We start from the raw sequence: 23,098 nt of genomic DNA, 5'->3' as shown, positions 1-23,098 counted from the left end.
TTCAGTTCCTTCCTCTATGTTCACCAGTTTGTTTCTTAAATTCCACATATGAGTAAAATTATATGGTATTTGAAAAGATCTGGACTTCTAAAGAAAAAATTTAACTTTGTAACAGGTGATTAAAAAAAAAAGAGGACTCAGTGTTATTTCATAATCTTGAGATTTGCCTGAAAGGGTTAATGAAAGTAGTATTTGGGCTTATTTTAGATTTAAATTAATTTTTTGGCTGAAATACATCAGTTTAACTTAAGGTCTGATTTGTTAGTTGTTTGCCTTATGGTTCCAGGAACATGATGAAGTATGTCTGGCTGGGGTGGCCCAGATGTCCATAAGAATGGGAGACATACGCCGAGGGGTCAACCAGGCTCTAAAGCATCCCAGCAGGGTCCTTAAAAGAGACTGTGGAGCCATATTGGAGAATATGAAGGTATGCTTTTCTCTGCATAAATATTCATGCGCTCTTACATGTAATAAATTCAGTGTTTTAATAATCTCATATTAATTTAGCAATTTTCAGAAGCAGCCCAACTGTATGAAAAAGGTCTCTATTATGACAAAGCAGCCTCTGTTTACATCCGCTGTAAGAATTGGTAAGAATTTGCTAAAATTTGTTCTGAGCAGGTGTGGAAATGAATGGGTCCTGTGTGGTCTCCCCTCTTGTTTCCTTGCTGTTCCTCCTGCCTGGACATCCTGTTCCCTCTTCTCTTTATCTCCTTCTTCTTCTTCGATGAGTTCATATTCATAGTTCGCTTTCTAAGGAACGGCGCGTCCTGTCAGTTTGGTGTGGGGAAATCTCTGATCAGACAACTTACTAGGGAAAAAAGCCCTATTGTTCCCGAAGAGCTAATGAACTGCCTTCATTTTCCCACAAAGAGGGAGGGCAGAGGTGTGGTGTCAGAAGGAAAAGCAGTTACGTCTGCTTTTACCTATAGGAGCCAAGATTTTTTTAAAGATCATGATAGCTGTGTTTTGAATCCTAAAAACTAACATTTGATTGTAGGGAGCTACTCTGGGAGTGAACATAGTGCTGACATCATTCTCTTAAACCTACATTCTAGGGCAAAAGTTGGTGAGCTTCTGCCTCGTGTTTCTTCCCCAAAGATTCACTTGCAGTATGCCAAAGCGAAAGAAGCAGATGGAAGGTTTGTACAGTTTCTCAAACTCGTACAAGTTTAAAGCACTGTGTAAGTTTGATAAATTAACCATCAACCTTTGCAACCTCTATGAAAAGCAGAGGGGAGGAAGAAAACATCTTTTCCCTTCCCCTGGCCTGAAGTGGCAGACTATTCCATTTCTCCCATATCTTACATACCTCAGGTGATCCTTTGTGTATTCAAATATAGGCTACTGTCTCTTTTTATTTGAGAGTTAAATATTAAAGTTGATATTTCTGATATCATAAGGCATGAAAACAAAGTGATCGTTGTTTTATCAAGAAGGATAACTTACGGATGCAGAGGACAAGAAAAGTGAAGAAATATGAACTCCACACCTCTGACTATATAGTATGAGCCGCAAAACAGCATCAAGATATCACAATGGATAGTTAATATTCTAAATATACAAAGATTCCCTGCATCTTGATATAAGAAACTCAAAGGCAAGGAGTCCCGGAGGAGGAAACACAATTATGAAATTGTATTTCATATGCACATGAAAAAGCTCTACCTCACTAATAATTAATACTAATTAATAATAATTATTAATAAATACTAATTAATGATAAATAATAAGCAGCAGTATGTTATTTTAACCTATCATATCATGAAAGATTTTATTTATTTTTTAAAGATTTTATTTATTTGACAGACACAAAGAGGGAACACAGCAGGGGGAGTGGGAGATGGAGAAGCAGGCTTCCCGCTGAGCAGGGAGCCCAATGTGGGGCTCGATCCCAGGACCCTGGGATCATGACCTGAGCCGAAGGCAGACGCTTAACGACTGAGCCACCCAGGCCCCCTCGTGAAAGATTTTAATCTAATCACCATATTGTCAAAATGCACTCTGTATGCATGACTGATGGGAATATAATCTCTGTGGCCGTTGGAAAGTTATTTGGCAATATATATTTAGAGATTCTTAAAGGTCAATACTCTCTACCTTTAGAAAAGCAACCTTAGGAAACAGAGATATTCACTAAATGTCTTATTAAAATGGAAAGAACTGGAGAGCTAGTGGGGAATGAAGAGAAGTCTTGAGCTCCCTCCAGAGGTCGATGTGCAAAGATTTTATATATCACTCTCAGCTGTACCTGTAAATGTGAAATAGTCTGTATTTTCTGTTTTCTAAAATAAGCTTATATTACTATTATAATCTTCCAACTCAAAAAAAAAAGTGAGGGAAAAAAGTAAAGTGTAAAAAATTGTATGGTTCAGATGAGAAAATGCAATTCGATATTAGCATTTTACTGTTAGTTTATCAAACCTCTAAAAAGAACACATTTCAGTGAGCTGATTCCTTATATTCTTTGTGATGAAGAACAAAGAAGTTCAAGAAAAATAAGCAGCCACCATCAATAAAACATTGTCCCATTTATTGACATTTTCCCCCTAAATATGACAGTGGTAAGAAAGCTTTTCTGAACTAAATCTTTCTTATAGATACAAAGAAGCTGTTGTGGCTTATGAGAATGCAAAACAGTGGAACAGTGTAATCCGCATCTATCTGGATCACCTCAGCAATCCTGAAAAGGCAGTCAGTATTGTCCGGGAGACCCAGTCTCTGGATGGCGCCAAAATGGTAGCCAGGTAACAGAATGCATTATTTTTGGACTTCCAAAAACTAGCCTTAAAAGAAAGCCCCCACTTCCCCTCATCAAATAAATAAATTCAAAGGGAATATTTATTCTTTTTAAATTTTTTTGTTAGGTCTAAGTGCTTAAATTCAAAGTCTGTTTGTTGTGGTCAGTGTATGAGAGTATGCTTTTCAAATATAAGTATATAGCGTAGAACTGCGGTTTGCCTAATTTTTATTTTTAAATGGCTTCTCATAGTTGCAAAAAGATTTTATTGTGTAAATGACAAACTTATTTTAAACGAGTCAAGCTGATTAAAGTACTTTGTTTTAGGTTTTTTCTGCAGTTGGGTGACTACGGGTCTGCAATCCAGTTTCTTGTTATGTCCAAATGTAATCATGAAGCTTTCACACTGGCCCAGCAGCACAACAAAATGGAAATCTATGCAGACATTATTGGTAAATACCACTGTTTGCCCTAATTTCTCTTAAAGATTTGTATTATAGGTATACTTGACTCTTACGATCTAATTATCAGATTGGCACGCCCACACACCATTTATACATAGACACATGCATATCTGGATGTTACTGGTCAGACTTCAGGATTCCTACTATCTCAAAGTGAGATGAAATTATAAGACCATTTTCAAAAATTAAGGTTTTGGAGGGGGGGGCCTTTAAAAGAGGTCAGATTTCCCAAATTCTGCTATTTGTCAACCAGTATTAGAACAAGGTTCCAAAATGAAGGTATCAGAAAACACAAAAGAATTTTTTAAGAAATATTTTCATAAACTTTTTAAATTGTCTTATAAATTAAGATTTTATGATTATACTTTGATGAAGAGTGATATACACAAGATGTGATTTTCCAGAAGAAAGTCCAAAAGAGAATTTTATATTCTGAGAACTCCTGCTTATAGATTTTCTTCCCTTGTTTGCAATTATTCTTAGAAACTACTGAAATAATGTTTAGATTCTCACTTTATAAGGGCCATACATAATGTTATTTGTGGTATTTTATTTTGTTTTGTTTTTAGTGTGGAAAAATATACATAACAATAATTTACCATTTTAACCATTTTTACATGTACAGTTCAGTCATATATTAAGTACATTCGCTTTGTACAACCATCACCACCACCCATCTCCAGAACTTTTCCATCATCCTGAACTAAAACCCTGTACTCAGTAAACAGTATCTCCCCGTTTCCCTCTCCCCCAGCCCCTGGTAACCACTGTTCTACTCTCTGTCTATATAAATTTGACTATTCATAGTGTGTCATATAAGTGGAGTCATGAAGTATTTGTCCTTTTGTGTTATTTTGGTTTTTTTTTTTAATTTAATTTTTTTTTTTAAGTGGGCTCCATGCCCAGTGGGGCTTGAGCTCATAACCCTGAGATCAAGACCTAAGCTGAAATCAAGAGCCGACACTCAACAGACTGAGCCACCCAGGCGGCCCTGTGTTACTTTGTTCTTTAAAATTCACAAAATGACCATAAGAATTGATGGTAGGATTTATGAGAAAATTTTATTTCAGTCTTTAAGGGAACAAATAGGTAAAAGCATCTTCTAATATCTTAGAAAGCCATTCAGATAATTGGAGAAAATAAAGAGCTAAAGAAAAAAAGGAAGTATAGATAAAAGCAACATTAGAATCATTAATATTTAACTTGACAGATGACATTTCTGTCTTAACACTGCAAATCACCATAGCACTAACGCATTGTAAGTTTTCTCATTTATAAGGATGTGGCTTATCCTGTATCGCATGCACACACACGCGGTTACTTTTCTCCACCTTTCTGTACCCCTTCTCTCGTAAACTTCCTATGTACCTTGGGCTGGAGGGCCGGGGCTGTCGTTATACTTTGGTGCAGTCATGGGCCTCCGACTCCCCTGGGTAAATGTAAACAGTGATTTGAGGTCCTTCTTCCTCTGTGCTTAACATATTGAAGCTTCAAACCTAAAGAAAAACAATAATTATCCTTAAATGACATCTATGGGCTACTTGAATGTTATCTCCTTACTTGTCTGACAAATACAGACAGTTGTCTAAACCAGGCATTGCTGAGACAGGGAGATGGATCACATTTGTATTAAGGTTGATCTATGATTGTTCTGAAACTCTAGGCGCATCATGATTGCAAGTATCGTCCTAGTTGTTCCCGTTGTTTCAGGAAATGAGATTGAGACTCTTAGAGATGGATGAAAGTCACAAAGGGTAATGTCAGACCACAGCCTAGATTCTCACAAAACCTCATCATTTCCTGTCCTGATTCCTACGTAAGAGTGAGAAGAAGATGGAACAGAGTTGGTGTTTGGGATAATGATGGTGACTGTGTTTTGTGATGAAAACAAACACTGATGGTAACAGTGATATTCGCAGTTAAAAATTTTTTAATCACCTCTTTTTAGATCAACTGTTTTTAGATCTTATTTTTAAGTTAACAATAAAAGGTAAACAAGTTTTGCTCAGATATTTTACTCAATGAACTTCTGTTGTAGGTTCTGAAGATACTACTAATGAAGACTATCAAAGTGTCGCCTTGTATTTTGAAGGAGAAAAAAGACATTTTCAGGCTGGAAAATTCTTCTTGCTGTGTGGCCAATATTCACGTGTTAGTATTTTCCAAGAAAATATACATTGAACTCCCCAGGAAGGCTTATGGGAAATATTTTTTTATTTATTTAAGTAATCTCTGTGCCCAATGTGGGGCTCAAACTCACGAGCCCGAGATCAAGAATCACATGCTCCACCGACTGAATCAGCCAGGCACCCCAGAAATATTTTTTTAAATATATTATGCTCCCAGATACCCAGATCTGAAGTCTGAGCTAATTTTAAATCATCCTCTCTCTTCCACAGCCAATGACATTCTTCCCTTGTAGTATCTCTGACATCTGTCTGTCCCTTTTCATTCTAACGACCATCAGCTTAATTCAAACCTGGGTCACCTATTACTAGATTATTACAATATGATTTCTATTTCCCTGTTTTTAGTTTCTGTCCCTATGACTCACCCTTCCTTTTGTGCCCCAAATGGTGTGCACTTCTATTGCTAAAGCGCCCCTACAGCAGGGGTTATGGTGTTCAAGCAAAGGCCGGAACTAAGTGGAGCTGTGCATTCATTGTGTGACAAGCTGGGGACCACTGGGTAGCACCTGTTTGGTCTGGAGGAAATAGCTTCTGCTTCCAGAACATTGTGGCCTTTCAGGCGTTGGTCCTGCTAGTGCCGGATCAGAGGATTTTTCACGAGAAACAGAAGTCTCGGTCTCCCAATTTTGAAATATGGGCCCAGGTATTTGTGTAATACCTCGCCCGCCAAAGAAACATGTCTGTGTGTGAACTCAGCCTCCTGGCCACCAATTCACGGTTTCTGGCCACTTAGATAAAGTCCAGACTCCTTAACTGGCATCCAAGAGAATTCCCACAAATTGACCAACAAGCCGGAACTTCCCAACCAGCTGTTGGCGTCCAGCTATTTCCATTGAAGAAACCCATATTCCCATTAGCCTTTTCCCATCGCTGTTCTCATCTAGATTCCTCTTTGCCCTCCTTCCATCTAACACGGACCTGTGCGTCTTCAAGTCCTTTTTCCTGGGTGGCACCTTCGGGATCATCCCCATGTTTAATCAACTTTTCTTCCTCACAGCACCTATGAAAACAACTGGTCATGCTGCCCATTTATCGCTTAAACTTTTATAACCTGAAATTTCTTCATAGGTGTGGTGGTGTGATGTTGTGGCGTTAGCCAGTGAGGACTTAAAATAATTGGTTCCTTATATTATCACATTACACAGATCTCCCCAATTAGGCTGTGCATAATACAACAAGAGGGGCCTTATCCTCTCCTTCCTGGGATTATCCCTGGCAGCCAGCACAAACCCATGTACATAGCAGCACGGGGCAGTTCATAGCTATTGAACGAACAAATGAATGAAAATAATTATACCTTCACAGTGAAAGAGGGCTCATTTTTCATTCTCATCTCACCAGAAGTCAGAACTAAATTCTTCAGAGGGTTCACTGGATCCTTCCATTGTTCAAACTGCACTCAGCCTTTTAAGGGTCTATTTTAAGACAATGCCTGCCCCTGGCTGAGAGGAAGATACTTTCAGGAACTATCATTACTTTGAGTGTGTGACAGCTTTGTTTTTCCCCAGTGTGAAAGTGGTCTGGAAATTTTCAGTTGCTATACAATTCTCATTTCAGGCACTTAAACATTTCCTGAAATGTCCGAGCTCAGAAGATAATGCAGCAATAGAAATGGCAATTGAAACTGTAAGTAAACTCTGTAATGAGACCTTTTGAGAATGCCAGTATTTTTTAAAACTTTTTGAAGTTTTAAAAAACATACAGAAATAGTGTGACAAGTTCCCATGTACCTGTCGTCTGATTTTGCAGCTATCAACATATGACCAATCTTATCTTATTCATACCCCCCACCTCTTTCCCTGTTTTATTTTAAAGCAGATCCCAAACATCATGTCATTTATTTATGGGTACAAAATCTGTATATAAAAGATAAGAACCTTTGGATTTTCTTTTAGGTGTAACTTGCATGCAGTAAAGTGCACAAATCCCAAGTGTATAACTCATTTTTTCATATATGTACGCTGGTGTAACCCCTATTGAGATCAAGATATAGAACATTTCCAGCTCCCAGAAGCCTCTCTTATGTTGCCTCCCAGTCAGTGCCCCCAGCCAAGGGTAACCACAATTCTGACCTCTATCCTTATAGATTGATTGTATCTGTCTAGCGTATAAATGGAATCATACGTATCTTGTACTATTTTGTGTCCAGTTTCTTCCAATCAACAGTAAGTCTGTTAATGCATGTGTGTTACTGCATGCAGCAATAGTTCATTCTTTTTTTTTTTTTAAGATTTTTTATTTATTTATTTTTGCAAGAGAGAGCATGCTTGAGCAGGGGGAGGGGCAGAGGGGGAAGCAGGCTCCCTGCTGAGCAAGGAGCCTGATGCGAGACTCCATCCCAGGACCTTGGGATCATGACCTGAGCCAAAGGCAGACGCTTAACCAACTGAGCCACCCAGGCGCCCAGCAATAGTTCATTCTTACTCGTGGCTGTGTAGTATTCTACTATATGACTGTACCACAACATTTGGGTTGTCTCCAGTTTGGGCATATTATGAATAATGTTGCCATAAATTGGTTCATGTCTTTTGATGGACGTAACACTCTGTCTTATTGGGTATATATCCAGGAGTAGAATTATTAGGTCATAAAATACACATATTTTAGCAATTGTAGGTACTGCCAGACATTTTTTTCAAAGTCGTTGTACCAGTTTATACTCTACCAGCAGTGTGAAAGAATTTAGTTGCTCTCTTTACTAACACTTACCAGTCTATTTCATTGTAGCTACTCTGATAGATGTATAGTGGTATATCATTATGGTTTTAATCCATTTTTCTAAAGACTGATGATACAGAGTAACTTTTCATATGTATATTGGCCATTTGGATATCCTCTTTTGTGAAGTGCTTTTTAAATCTTTTTTCTAATTTTTAATTATATCATCTCATCTTATTACTGATTTGTAGGATTTTTTTATAATTTCTAGATACAAGTCTTTTCATCAAATATATGTATTGTGAAAATTTCTCAAGCTGTGGCTTGCCTTTTTATTCTTCACTGGTGTCTTGATGGAAAGAAATTCTGAAGTTTTAATAAAGTCCAGCTTTTCTCTAATGGTTAGTGTTTTTTAGTCCTATCTAAGAAATCATTGCCCATCCCATATGTTTTCTTCTAGAGATTAGATTGTTTTAGCTTTCTTGTTTAGGCCTATGCCCATCCTGAATTAACTTTAGTGTATGGTGTGAGGTAGGAGTCAGGAATCTTTTTTTCCCCATGTGGATATCTGGTTGATCCAGCACCATTTATCAAAAGACCTTTTTTTCCCCAGTGAATTACCATGGAGTGTTTGTCATAGATGAAATGACCATTTTTGTGTGAGTCTGGTGTTGGATTCTATATTCTCTTCCATTGATTTGTCTCCCCTGGACCACCACCACACTGTCTTCATTGTTGTGTTATATGTATTCTTTATTATAATCTACTTTCTATCTCTGTGGATTTGCCTACTCTAGACATTTCATATAAATGGAATCATTCACAATATGTGACCTTTGTGTATGGAATCTTTCATTTAGAATGTTTTCAAGGTTCAACTGCGTTGTAGCATGTACTAATACTTCATTCCTTTTTATGACTGAATAACATTCCGTGTTTGGACTCTGTCACATTGTGTTTATCCATTCATCAGTTGTTAGACATTTGGGTTGTTTCTACTTTCAAGCTTTTATGAATAATGCTGCTGTTAACATTTGTGTACGAGTTTTTGTGTGGACATGTATTTTCATTTGTCTTGGGTATATACCTAGGAATTGCTAGGCCATATGTTAGCTCTATATTTAACGTTTTGAGGAACTGCCCAACTGTTTCCCAAAGCAGCTAAACCATTTTACATTCCCAACATTGCATTGCAATTTTTCTGTCATTTCTTGATGTTACTGAACATCTAGTTAGGATGCAAATTTCCCCATCTCCTGTATTTCCCACTAACTGGTAATTAAATCTAGAGACTTGATCAGACATAGATTTGATATTTTTAGGAGGATGACTTTATAGATGGTGCCATGTACTTCCTATTTCATCACATCAGTTGGCTCATATCTTTTTTTTTTTCTCGTTAGGATTTCGTTTGGGTCTATTTTGAATCTTTTTAAATTTTTTTAATTTAAATTCAGTTAATCAACGTGTAGCATATTATTAGTTTCAGAGATAGAGGTCAGTGATTCATCAGTCTTATATAATATCCAGTGGTCATTACATCACATGCCCTCCTTAATGTCCATCACCCAGTTACCCCATCCCCCTACCCACCTCCCCTCCAGCAACCCTGTTTGTTTCCTATGATTAAGAGTTTCTTATGGTTTGTCTCCCTTTTTGATTTCGTCTTGTTTTATTTTTCCCTCCCTTCCCCTATGATCCTCTGGTTTTGTTTCTTAAAGTCTACATATGAGTGAGATCATATAATTGTCTTTCTCTGATTGATTTATTTTGCTTAAGTAGGCTCATATCTTAATCAGCTCAGGCTGCCATAACAAACTACCAGACTAGGTGACTTAAAAAAGAGAAATTTATTTCTCATAGTTCTGGAGGCTGAGAAGGCTAAGATCAAGGTGCCAGCCAATTTGGTTCCTGTTGAGAGCTCTCTTCCAGGCTTGTAGATGGCCACCTTCTTGCTGTGTCCTCACATGGCCTTTCCAGGAGATTTCTCTCCCTTCCTCTTTTTATAACACCACTAATCCCATCATAAGGGCCCCACCCTCATGACCTCATCTAACTCTAATTACTCCCAAAGGCCCTATCCTCAAATACAATCACATCATGGGGTAGGGCTTCAACATATGAATTTGCAGGGTACATAAACATTCAGTCTATAGTAGCCCATAATTTGTCATCTCTGTTTTTATGGTGTTAAGATCGATTATTGGATGTTGAAGTGGTCAGCCTGATCCCTCCATTATAAGGTTTCCCATCGGCCTTTCACCTAATGATTTCAGCAGCCATTAATATTTATTACTTAAATCCATTATTTTATTAGGGGTTGCAAAATGATGATATTTGTCATTCCTTCTGAATTCCACATCAGCTATTTTGTTACACTAAGATAAAAGAAAAATAGGGTAAATACTTGATTTTTTTCCCCCTTTGTTTACTAGTTTTAAGAATAATGAGTTGGTTCCCTAGCATCCTCCAAAGGTGACCTCTAGAAGTGCTTTTGTTTTTTTTTATTTTTTCATTTTTAATATCATATTATATATATATAATAGCCAAGATATGAATTATGAGTGAATTATGAATTTGTTTTGGTTTTATTTTGTTTTAGATTCCACATATGAGTGAAATCATGTGGTATCTTTCTTTCTTGAACTTGTTTCACTTAGCATAATACCCTCAAGGTCAATCCATGTTGTCACATTTGGCAAGATTTCATTCTTTTTTATGGCTGAGTAGTATTCCATTGTATATATATGCCACATCTTCATTCATCCTATCGATGGAAACTTGTTTTCATATCTTGGCTATTGTAAATGCTGCAACAAACATAAGGGAACATTTTTTTTAATTTAGTGTTTTTGTATTCTTTGGATAAATACTGAGAAGTGGAATGGCTGGGGCATATGGTAGTTCTATTCTTAATTTTTTGAGGAATCTCCATACTGTTTTCCATAGTAACTATATCAACTTAAAATCCCACCAGCAGTGTACCAGGGTTCCTTTTCTCCACATCTTCTCCAACACTTGTTATTTCTTGTCCTTTTGATAATAACGATTCTAACAGGTGTTAGGTGATATATTATTGTGGTTTTGATTTGCATTTTCCTAATAATTAGTGGTGTGCAGTATCTTTTCATGTGCCTGTTGGCGATTTGTATGTCTTCTTTGGAGAAATATCTATTCAGATCCTCTGCCCATTTTTTAATCAGGTTGGTTTTGTTGTTGTTGAGTTATATGAATTTTTTATATATAGTTTGGATATTAACCCCTTATTGGATATATAGTTTGCAAATATCTTCTCCCATTCAGATTTCCTTTTCCTTTTGGTGATGGTTTCCTTTGCTGTGCAACTTTTTAGTTTGATATAATCCCATTTGTTTACTTTTACTTTTGTTTGCCTTGCCTTTGGAGTCAGATCTATAAAGACATCACTAAGACTGATATCAGGGAGCTTACCCTCCTATATTTTCTTTTAGGAATTTTATGGTTTCAGGTCTTGCATTCAAGTCTTTACATTTTAAGTTAATTTTTGTGTATGGTGTATCAAAGTGATCTAGTTTCATTCTTTTCAATTTGGCTTTCCAGTTTTCCCAACTTTGTGGGGGAGTGGGGCAGGGGCTGCACCTGTCTTATTCACTTTTATTTTGTTATTTGTTATTTAATTTTTTTCTTTTTAGAGAGAGAGCACAAACAGCTGGGGGCAGAGGGAGAGGGAGAGACAGAATCCCAAGTAGGCTCCATGCTCAGCAAGGAGCCTGACATTGGGCTTGATCTCCTGACCCTGAGATCATGACCTGAGCCAAAATCTAGAGTCAGATGCTTAACCAACTGAGCTATACAGGTGCCCCTCCCAACACTTTTATTAAAAAAACTGTCCTTTCTTCATTGTGTGTTTTTGGCTCCTTTGTCATAGATTAATCATCCCTATATGTGTGGGTTTATTTCTGGGCTCTCTACTCTGTTCCATTAATCTGTGTGTTTATTTTTGTACTAATACCATACTGTTTTGATTACTGTAGCTTTGTAGTATAATTTGAAATCGGAGCATGATTCCTACATGCAACTTTGTTCTTCTTTCTCAACATTGCTTTGGCTATTTGGGATCTTTTGTGGTTCCATACAAATTTTAGAATTATTCTAGTTCTGTGAAGTATGCCATTGGAGTTTTATTAGGTATCACACTATTGGAGTTTTGATAGGTATCACACTGAATCTTAGATTGCTTTGGATAATAGGGACATTTTTAACAATAGTCTTCTAATCCATGAGCATGGAATATCTTTCCTTGTATCTGTGTCTTCTTCAGTTTCTTTCATCAGTGTCTTATGGTTTTCAGTGTACAAGTCTTTCACCTGCTTGGTTAAATTTATTGCTAGCTATTTTATTCTTTTTGATGTGATTGTAAATAGGATTCTTTTCTTGATTTCTCTTTCTAATGTTTCATTAATAGTGTATAGAAAGGTAACAAATTTTTGCATATTGATTATATATCCTGCAACATTTATTTATTAGTTCTAATGGTTTCTTGGTGGATTTATTAGGGTTTTCTATATATAGTATCATGTCGTCTGCAAATAGTGACACTTTAACTTCTTCCTTTCCAGTTTGGATGCCTTTTATTTCTTTTTCTTGCCTAATTGCTGTGGCCAGGTTCCATTTCTTGCCCCAGACGTGGAATCAGCCATTTCTCTAAGGAGTTCTGATTCCTTTTAGTGAGAAATAGTTTTAGAGACCATCATTTGGGTGCTAGGAATATTCTGTTTCTAAGCTTTTTCAGTTATAAATGTTGGTGTTTTTTATTGTGACATAAAAATTAGTATTTTCTAAAAGTACCTGAATTTGAAGCTGCAGTGAAATTATTAAAGAATGGAAATTATTCTCTGGCCATCTACATAATGCCATTTTATTTTATTATAAAAATAGGTACATTCTCTGGTTTTCTCTGCATATCCACAACATTTTCTAAGACCTACTTCCTCAGAAAGCTGGACTCAAGACTTCCAGTAGCTCTCAAGAATACATTTCCCACCCTTCCTACCAAAGATGGACTGGAATTCTGGTCCCAAATTCATAAATCCAGAAGGACTCTGATTTGGTTAGCTCAGATGTCCATTCCAAGATTAAACAACTAGTGGCCACAGGGATGGAATATCCTGCTTTGGCAAACTGGGTTAAATTCCCACCCCTTGACATTCCCACTTCTTTGGTCATAGAGAATGGCGTCCTCTGGGGCACGAAAGTCCCACTAGAACCCCATGGTTGAAATGGAAGTAGGAGCATTTCTCAGAAAAGTCAAGAGAATCAATATCAGACAAAATTCTAGATGTCCCTTGCAGCTATCAAATTTTTTCTCCTTTTATTGGTGTTCTTTAATTCTACAGTATCTACTTCTAGGTGTTATGCTATGTATTTTATAATAATAAGTTTTATTAAGTCAGGGACATGTAGCCTATAAAACCAACATATTTGTGTTTATTATCCATTACTGGGCTTACTTCATTAATTCAAACAAGTGCATTGTGAACTTCACTACTGGATAATTTTCCTAAAGTCCAGTTTTGAATCCTTGTATTCTTCAGCTGCAGACCCTTGAGTGACTCCCCATTGCCTCACAATTTATTCCCAAGCTATCCTTCAAGAATCACAGAATCTTAGGTACCCCTGCAGTGATCCAGTCTAACCTCCTTCATTTTATTGATGAGGAAACGGAGGTCCCAGAGGATGATATGACTAACCTAAAGCCACCCAAATAGAAAATAATAGAGCTAGGACTAAACCCTAAGTCTTCTTTCCAAGCAAATTGCCTATTCACTCCTCTAGGTCAGTTGTCTATGCTACACTAAACTGGCCACTTTTACGTGAGTAGTTCGGGGCTCCCCTTCCTTTGTTCCTTCACTCTTGCTGTCCCCTACACCTAGGCCACCCTCCCTCCTACACCTCTGTCTTCACACTCCTATACAACATGCAAGACCCACTTCACACACAAGCCTTTCCTAAAATGTCCTCTGGATGAAATTTCACCCTCCTTAGAATCTTCTCTAAGTAGTTTGAACATCACTTACCACTGCAGTTACCCCCCTTCAGATTAATAGCTCCTCAAGATCAAGGACCCATTTTTTCCATAGAATGGTTAGCATATTGTGGGCATTCAATAAATATTTGCTGAATTGAACACATGTTGGTTCCCAGCTCAGTGAAAGCACTATATAGATGATATAAATTTCCTTCCAGTCCTCCATTTCTTTCCACCTTAAGACTCCCTCCCGACTTGAATTTTCTTATAATCTGTGCACTCCTACCTGCTGATCCTGTAATTGAGAATATCTTAAAAATATTCATACTTCACCCACCCCCATCCTCTACCCCTGAAGTTTCTGAAATACATTCTTGGTGTATGTGTGTAGTAGAGCCCTTGTTGGGAATCATTACCTGAGTGAACCCATGAGATGAATGAGAAAGATGGGTCTTCACAGTATCCATTATCTTGTTGGGGGCCCTCCTGCCTCTTTGCAGTCAGCTTCTGCGTTCACCTCTCTGTAAAGGTATTATTTTATACCTTACAAAAATAAGGTATTATTTGTATCCTCATTGAGGTCCCAAGAGTTACCTGATGAAGATCATACAGGTGATCCTTTGACCTCAGGCGGGCTGACTCCAGAGCCTCTCCTCCCCACAGGTTCACTGTAAACCTTCTCTAAAAGGTCCCCAACTGATCTCTTACTTGCTAAATACATGAGTCTCTTCTCAGTCTTTATTCAATGTTATGGCAGCATTTTATGCTATTGTACTGCATGTTTCCTGAAATTTGTACTCCCTTAGAGCACTGCTTCTCCAGTTACTTCCCAGATGGTCCCTTCTCAGCCTCCTTCACTGACTCCTCTGCTCCTTAAATGTAAGTGTTCCTCAGCATTCTGTCTCCATCCTCCTTTTAATTTTAATTCTGAGTGGCCACATCTATTCCTTACTGGCTCCCCTTTCCATCTATCCTAACATTTTGAGTGTGTTCAACCTTCTGAAATTCAAATTAACCAGGTGCCCTGTATTTTTATTTGCTATATCTGGCAACACCATCTGCTTAGCACCAGTCCAAGCCCTTTAAGGGTATTAACTTATTTAATCCTTAAAACAGTACTGTGAGTTAGGTATTATTTTGATCCTCATTGAGGCCCTAGGAGTTACCTGCTGAAGATCACACAGGTGATCCTTTGACCTCAGGCAGGCTGACTCCAGAGCCCTTGCTTTAACCATGTCTCTGTACTGACTTATTCACCCAAAACCATCCACAAAAGCCATCAAGATGAGGAACTGTACAGGATTTCTCTTCCTTACAGAGTCCCTTCCTTATAGCAGTGGTAAAAGCAGAGGCAACAGATTCTTCAAAGCGTAGCTTTCTTGCACTGATGACACGCAAGTGTGTAGAAATTCTGCAGCCACAAGAGCCTCTCCACTCCACAGGTTCACTACGATCCCTTGTGCACAAGGAACTTTCTAACTTCTCTTTGTCCTTTCCCCTGAGGTGTAGCAAGCTAGGCCATATGTTGCTGTGTCCTGATGACCGTCTCCTTCATTTTCTGGTGGCTTTTCTGACTGTGTCATTAATGCGAGGAGGGCAGCACTGCACTCTTCAGTGTTCGTTCCCTTTGGTGGAGCTCCAGTTCTGTTCTTGGCTCACCCCTTTTTTATAGACACAAGGCTCTTAAGCCTCCTACTCTTGTCAATAATTATTCCTACTAGCTAAAACTAACACATTTCCATCCTCCAATATGGCCCATAATTTTTCCTGATCAACACCACACCACACATCAGTGATTGAACTCTGACCTTCATGGAGGTGCCTCTCAGATCGAGGTCTCCAAGCCAGCGTCCTCTCCAGAACTCCACCCACACTTGCCGCCTGCTCTCTTCTAGGCTCCTATGGCCATACTTTTTCGGCTTTGGACTCCAGGTGGCCATGGACAAGGGCATGTCCTTGGGGAGTGCTGGAGATGCAGTGCTTGCTGCCATGTTGTCACAGAAGGCCCGGTTCCTGTGCTCAAGACCCTGTCATCTAGATGTCACAGTCACTTACCTTAAGGAAGTTTTTACTGAAACATCCAAGAAGTATATTGTGTGTGTAGAAAAAAAAAAATATATGGACTTTTGATATAGGCACTTAGAGAAGCTATAGCTTCTAAGGATAGACTTTTATTAATGGAGATGACAAATGAATGAAGAAAGACCCTAAATTTATATCATGTCAGACACTTGACTTCAGGTATTTTTACAATTTTTTTTTATTCCATTTCCTTAGCACAAGGTTCTTTGTCTCCCCCCATTCCCCTTCCTTTCTAGTTTTAAGATGCTGAATTTACATTTTCTTTCTCTTCCTAAACAGGTTGGTCAGGCCAAAGATGAACTGCTGACCAGTCAGCTGATAGACCACCTGATGGGAGAGAGTGATGGCATGCCTAAGGTACTAGAAATATTGTTGTCACTTGGATTTTAAGTAGTTTAGTTATGATCTGACTTTATTCTGCCCTGTTTTTACCTATAATGGCTTCTGCGTCATAGACTTACTAAATTTTCTCTGTGAGCACAGCTTGAGGTCTGCTGGACAGACCCTGCATTTTAGAGGATATTGGATATTTTCACTCTCTGAAATTGGCATTGCCACCTGCAACAGGCACAGTCCTCACCCGCAGGATAGCAGTTCTCACCACCCACAATTTTCTTCAAAGGTTGAAGAGGTTTTTCTCTTTTTTAAAGATTTTATATATTTATTTGGCAAAGAGAGAGAGCAAGCACAAGCAGAGGGGGCAGCAGAGGGAGAGGGAGAAGCAGGCTCCCCACCGAGCAGGGCGCCCAACTTGGGGCCCAATCCCAAGACCCTGGGATCATGACCCGAGCCAAAGGCAGACGCTTAATGACTGAGCCACCCAGGCGCCCCTTAAAGAGTTGTATTTATTCTGGGAACTATGAAAAATATTATTAGAACTATGAGTTAGCATTAATCCCTAAAAATCAGCATACTTTGTTCATATTTCAAAAGTTATGGGAATTAATAACAATCGTATTTGGCATAAAAGTAACTCACTGTAAATACAAAGTAGAAATAAATCATTAAGAACATATTTTCAAAGTACATGACTCGGGAGTTCACACAGACATTGGTCTTCTTTCGGTCCTGATGAGGACGGTTTCCTTTGAGGATACCCTTGAGCCTTTTCTTCCCTTTGGCTTTGATGTTTGAGGTGATTTTCTTGTGAAGGAAGTCATGGTACTGATTAGGAGAGAAGGCGCTAGAATGTCATAGCAGGAGAGGATTATAGCGAACCTGATCCCCAGGTCCATTTCCAGTATTTCACAGGTAGAGACACAAGACACAGGGAGGCTAAATTAACCTGCCAAAGGGCACAGGCCCTTAAACTCTTCCCAGCCAGCTCACCCGGTGTCCACTTAGTCTAATAGTCAGGAAACCAGCATAGGAAGTTGTCTAGAGGTGAAGAGAATAGGAATAGAAAAATAGTCAAAGGCCAAAGTTCTTTATGGGCCAAAGAAATATATATATATAGGTGTAGCAATTTTTGAAATTGTACGAATTGGTACATCGTGTAAGAATACACTTTGATTTCAAGCACGCAGGAGATAAGTCTATGGAGTAGGGTTAGGAGCACAGACTCTAAAGCCCGACCACTGTGGCTCAGATCCAGGCTCTGGAGAGGTCCCGTTGTGGTTGCTTATCACCAGTGCGATTAGTATATAATTGTGCCTTCCTCCCGGGGAGGGCATGAGGATTTAAACACACTAAGATTTCTCAAGGACTTAGAATACAACCTGGCACATATTAAACTATGAATAAATACTTGATAAATTCTTTATTCAATGGATTTTTTAAAAACTGTATCAAAAGCAGATTCCAGCTGAAATGCAAAATTCTAGGTGTTTCTCCCGTTAGCTAACGAAGAAAGTGATGTTTCTGTAATGGTTTGTATGTCAGGATGCCAAGTACCTGTTCCGCTTATACATGGCCCTGAAGCAGTACCGAGAGGCTGCGCGGACCGCCATCATCATTGCCAGAGAAGAGCAGTCTGCCGGTAGGCCCCGGGCACTCATGTTTTTCTCATATTCAAGCAGGAGAATCAAGTTCCAGCCCCTTTTCTGCACAGGAAGTAGGAGCCCTTTTCTAATCTGAGTTTGCTCCGAACCCTGAAGACTAGGGTTCGAGAGAAGCGAGATATTTCCCCATCACAGAGTAACTCCACTAACGCCTTCTCTTGATCATGCTGTTTCCTCTCCCCTGCACGGCCTCTCCGCCCCGTGGCCCCTCTCCTACACTTGCAGCACTTTCTTGCCATCCCATGTATTTGCCTTTAACAACAGAGGAGATACTAGAAGATGGGAGATGATGTGGTATTATAATTGACCTAGTTCTTAATAGCATGCAGGGACTATTTATAGAACCTCCAGAACGGTTCCATTCACTTACTTACATGCTCTCTAAATATTTATTGACCAAGAGAATTAGTCTGACATCTAGTTTTTGCAAGCTGATTCTTTTAGATGTTCATAAATGCGGAACACAGTTTCGGCAACTATGCAATTAAGTAAGTCACTACTTTATTGACCTAACACCTAGTGTAGGGTACATGGTGGGAGCTCAGGATGCAGAAGACTGAGCCACGGTTCCACCCTCAGGGAGTCGTGATTTGGTGGGAGAGATGGAAAGTAGGTTCAGGGTTGTTATGCAGGGTGAGAAGAGCCACGATGGAAAGGACATCCAGTAGAAGGGCGTCAGGAGAGGGGTCCACCTCATCACGAGGGTGGAGATGACAGAAGGCAACAGAAGTTGGAAGCTTCTGGAGCTTTGGAAGGCTGAGAGGGCAGAGGAGGACGGAGAGGGGCATGCGGGGAGAGCAGCAGCAGGGGACACAGGGGCACCAACCGAGGCACAGAGGGAGGGGACGGCCAAGTCAGGTTGGTAAGGTTGGCAGAGGCAGATCCTGAAGGGCTCCGGCCCTTTGCTTGGGAATTTGCCGCCAATCCCTAAGGCCCTTGGAGGGTTTCATGTTGGAGCGTGAACTTGAGGTCTTTACAAGAACACTCTGACGTCAGCATGGAGGCAGAACAAGCAGCGAGGAGCACGCTGCTGCGGACAGATGGCGAACAGATGGCGAGAAGCATTAAAGTGGGCCTGGGGCCAGGCTGGGTTTGGGAGACTTGGAAGGTAGACTCCAAACTTGATGACCCATTGGCTTTAGTGGCAGGTCGTGGTGTCCTGAGAAGAGGGAGATGGGTAGGATGACACCATTTTCTCCCTGAGGGACCGGCTGGATATTCGTACCATCAGTTACCACAGGAAAAACTACTGAGTTACTTTGTATAAGAAATTATAAAGATATTACTAATAACAAAATCTCCTTATAAAATGAGGGCCCATATTGTGAGGAGCACCAGGTGATGTATTAAAGTACTGAATCCCTGTCTTGTACACCTGAAACTAATATTACACTCCATGTTAACTAACTGGAATTTATATAAAAACTTTAAAAAAATAAAATGAGGGCCTACAGAAAGTCCTGATTTCATCCTTTGTAATAATGTCATTTTGCCACCTTTTTTCCAGGAAACTATCGGAATGCTCACGACGTTCTCTTTAGCATGTATGCAGAACTTAAATCCCAGAAGATCAAAATTCCCTCTGAGATGGCCACCAACCTCATGATTCTGCACAGTTATATACTAGTGAAGGTGAGGTCCTTTGAGTGATTTGGGACACAATCTGCCAAGTGAGTTTATCACCTGAAGGGATTTCTTATGGGCACCCCTCCATTGGATTAGAGTGATTTTCTAGACCTCTGTATTGTTAAGTGAAAAACAGCAACATACAGGATAATTATACAGTCTGCTACCTTTTGTGTACAAAAGGGCAGAAAGTAAGAATGAATATATATTCGTTGCAAATAAAACTAGAAATAGACTCAAGAGTCTAGCTAGCAAAAGTAGAGGAGGCATGGCAGTAATCCCCAGTCAGGGGACAAGAGGGAGAGCGGGTTTCTCTGTGTATGTATTTCTATCTTGTCTAGATTTTGAAGCATATAAATGTATTACCTGGTCAAAAAGAAGATTTACTTAAGGCATTTTTGTTTAACCAGAGCTTACTAGTTTATGAATTCTAAGACAGTGGACTTTATACAATTCCACAATGTTTAATACTATTTAGTTTTCATCTGAATATAAAAATAATACATTCACGGAGGAAATTTAGAGAATGTAGAAAAGTATAATGAAAAAGTAATTTACCCTTTAAGTCCATCACCAGATGTAACAACTGTTACCATGGTGCTGTATATATCCTCTATACTTTGGTAAATACATGTGTGCACTTTTTTTTTTGTGACCACATTAGGATTATATTTATGTCCAGTTGTGTATTCTGTCTTTTCAATTAGTAATTCTTAATAAAAACAAACTATAGCATGCAAACCTCAAATACTTGTATGTACAATTTACTTAAATGTTATGTGTGTGTAGATATATGTAAATTTTGTAATATATTTACACACATATCTCTGTAAAGATACAGGCAGAATCCAACTTACATATTTTTCCAAATTTTCATTAAATCAAAGTACATCTTCCCATATTAATGTTAATTTGGTTTCCAGGCCAGTCCACAAGAGCTTATTTAATTTTGACAGTACCTAGGATAGAGGAGTCATGTTATGAATGATTTAGATCCTAATTATCTCTACCAGCACTGTCCAGAACTTTCTACAGTGTTGTAGGTGGCTGGGTCTGTGCTGCCCCATATGGCAGCTGCCAGCCTGGCCGTGGGGCACCGGAAATACAGCTACTGCAACTGAGAAGCTACATTTTTAAATTTTATATAATTTTAATTTTAAAATTTAAATAGCTCTTATGTGGCTAGTGGCTACCGTATGAGGCCACACAGTTCTGTAACACTGATGGTAAGAAAAAAGCGAGAATTCCAACTTGCAATCCTCGAGGGTACATTTCCCTCCAGGGCAGCAGGAGGATCCCTCGTCTCATTTGGAAAGGAGTAGAAAGGGAGAAGGGCGGTCTCTCTCAACTGCGGACATGAGTGGTGGTGCCCATGTGCCGCGGGCACCGAATCCAGCAAAATAGAGCTTTTCAGGGTGGAAGACGGGAAGCAAAAGTTGAGGAATCCTATAAGCAAGCAGCCCTCCAGGACCAGGGTTTCTACCACCCTAAGTCGCAGGGATGGTTCTCAAGTATATTTCTTTTCCTCTGGCCCCAGACACCCTCTCCCCCTCCCACTGAAGAGCACCTGGGACTCTTCCCCATTTGCTGTAGTTCTCAACTTTTATGCAAGCACCACACATTCTCAAGATGTTTAACTGTTTGTGATACCAAAAGGGAAACTGTTAAACCTTTTCAAGTAAGAACAAATTGATGTAAATGTGTCACAGGCATGTTTGGCCCAAAGGACTGAAGAAAGTCATCCACATTTCAGGGGATATCAAGACAGCTTTGGTGGATGCTTCCTCCCAGAGCTGGAACAGGGATTTTGACAGAGGCACAGCCTGGGACCTTTGAGTCTGGATGACGGAGCTGGGCAGCCTGAGGCCCAGAGTCAGCGCAGAACAAGCAGCTTTAGATTCAGTTCGTATTTCTCATGTAGCAGTAAATGCTCAGACCTGATGCCTGGGAGTTACTCTAACCTCACCCTGCACATTCTCACCAAATACCACCAGTTCTGCCTCCTATTGGCTCTACTTCTCTCCACCCCCACCCCTACCCACAACACCCCCCCCCCGCCACCTCTGTGGGCTGCCCCATCTTGCTGGATGACATGGCGACATCATGGCCTGGCCCTGTTGACTCTCCAAGCCTCCTCTCATCCTAGGCGACACGGGCCCCACTCATACTCAGTACTCACCCAATCTCAGGCCCTCCAGCTGCTGCTGCCCCTTTGCCCTCTTCCTTTAACAACTCATCTCTCTCTCTGCCTGAAAGCCTCAGCTTTCAGGTCTCACAACTTGGCAAAGTTGGTATTATTAGCCCTCCAAAAATGGCCAGTAAGAGATGGATCAGGGATGTGAACTCATGTCATATGGTCTGGGGCGAAGTAAAAAGCAGAGCATAGAGGAGGGGTAAGGTCAGTGAGGCCACGGGGCCAGGCAGCAGCTGCTGGAAGGAGAAACAAAGGAGAAATCCCGAGTGCCATAAGCCAGGTAAGGCTGTGAGGATCATGGGACAACCCTGTTCAGGGTCATAATAATCTTTCTGTAAAGGTACAGATTATTTGGGGGAACAAAGCATGAATTAAGAGTTAATCAAAATCTCTTAAGAGTAAAATATGTCATTTATTTCAGATTCATGTTAAAAATGGAGATCATATGAAAGGGGCACGTATGCTTATTCGGGTGGCCAACAACATCAGCAAGTTTCCATCACGTAAGTACTATTGAGAAGGGCCTGTCACCCATATTTGTGCATCAGTGTGGCATTGTAAGATCTACAGTCACCAACTCTGCCAGTCACTCTTCTCTACACAGATTAACTCATTAATCCTATACCCACCCCAGGAAGTAGTCTAATGGGACCCCAGGACCACCCCCAAGTTCACTAGGACTCACAGAACGCAACACGTAATAGTGCTGAAGGCTAAGATTTATTTCAGCAGAAGAATACAAAACCAAACTGGCAAAGGGAAAAGGCGCGCAGGGTGAAGTCTGGATGAGAACAGGTGCATGTTTCCAAGAGTCCCCTCCAAGTGGAGTCACACAGGACACACTCCTCCAGCAGTGAGTTGTGTGACAACACATGTAAAATGGTATCTACCGGAGGTGCTCATGAGAGACTCAGTGCCCAGGGGTTGTACTGGGGGCTGGTCATGTAGGCATCCCCTACCTGGCATGGAAACATTTCCAGACTCCCAGAAAGCAGGTGTTCAGCATAAACCATACTGTACAAAGAATTTAGGCACAGTGAGCCACTCTGATCTGGAAATGGTAGAAACTCGCCCAAAATCCAAGTTCCCAGATGCCAGCCAAGATCAAGCAGATCTTTCTAAGGATAACAGCCTCAAA

The 23,098-nt window shown here is 39.8% G+C and overlaps 1 protein-coding gene across 1 annotated transcript in view; it reads left to right on the top strand.

Moving 5' to 3' along the window:
* WDR19 (WD repeat domain 19) overlaps nucleotides 1-23,098 on the top strand; it is a 98,555-nt gene that overhangs the window by 62,120 nt on the left and 13,337 nt on the right. The window contains exons 22-32 of the mRNA XM_021701610.1: nucleotides 287-427; nucleotides 508-590; nucleotides 1,059-1,142; nucleotides 2,601-2,747; nucleotides 3,068-3,192; nucleotides 5,243-5,355; nucleotides 6,951-7,019; nucleotides 16,420-16,497; nucleotides 18,022-18,118; nucleotides 19,648-19,772; nucleotides 22,382-22,463. Coding sequence (XP_021557285.1) covers nucleotides 287-427; nucleotides 508-590; nucleotides 1,059-1,142; nucleotides 2,601-2,747; nucleotides 3,068-3,192; nucleotides 5,243-5,355; nucleotides 6,951-7,019; nucleotides 16,420-16,497; nucleotides 18,022-18,118; nucleotides 19,648-19,772; nucleotides 22,382-22,463 — 1,144 coding nt within the window. The remainder of the gene's footprint in view (nucleotides 1-286; nucleotides 428-507; nucleotides 591-1,058; nucleotides 1,143-2,600; nucleotides 2,748-3,067; nucleotides 3,193-5,242; nucleotides 5,356-6,950; nucleotides 7,020-16,419; nucleotides 16,498-18,021; nucleotides 18,119-19,647; nucleotides 19,773-22,381; nucleotides 22,464-23,098) is intronic.

Source organism: Neomonachus schauinslandi, chromosome 2 (genome assembly GCF_002201575.2).
Source record: "Neomonachus schauinslandi chromosome 2, ASM220157v2, whole genome shotgun sequence".
In the NCBI taxonomy this organism is placed as follows: Eukaryota; Metazoa; Chordata; class Mammalia; order Carnivora; family Phocidae; genus Neomonachus; species Neomonachus schauinslandi.
The sequence above is the reverse complement of the archived record's forward strand: the minus strand, read 5'-3'. Positions and strand labels throughout refer to the sequence as shown.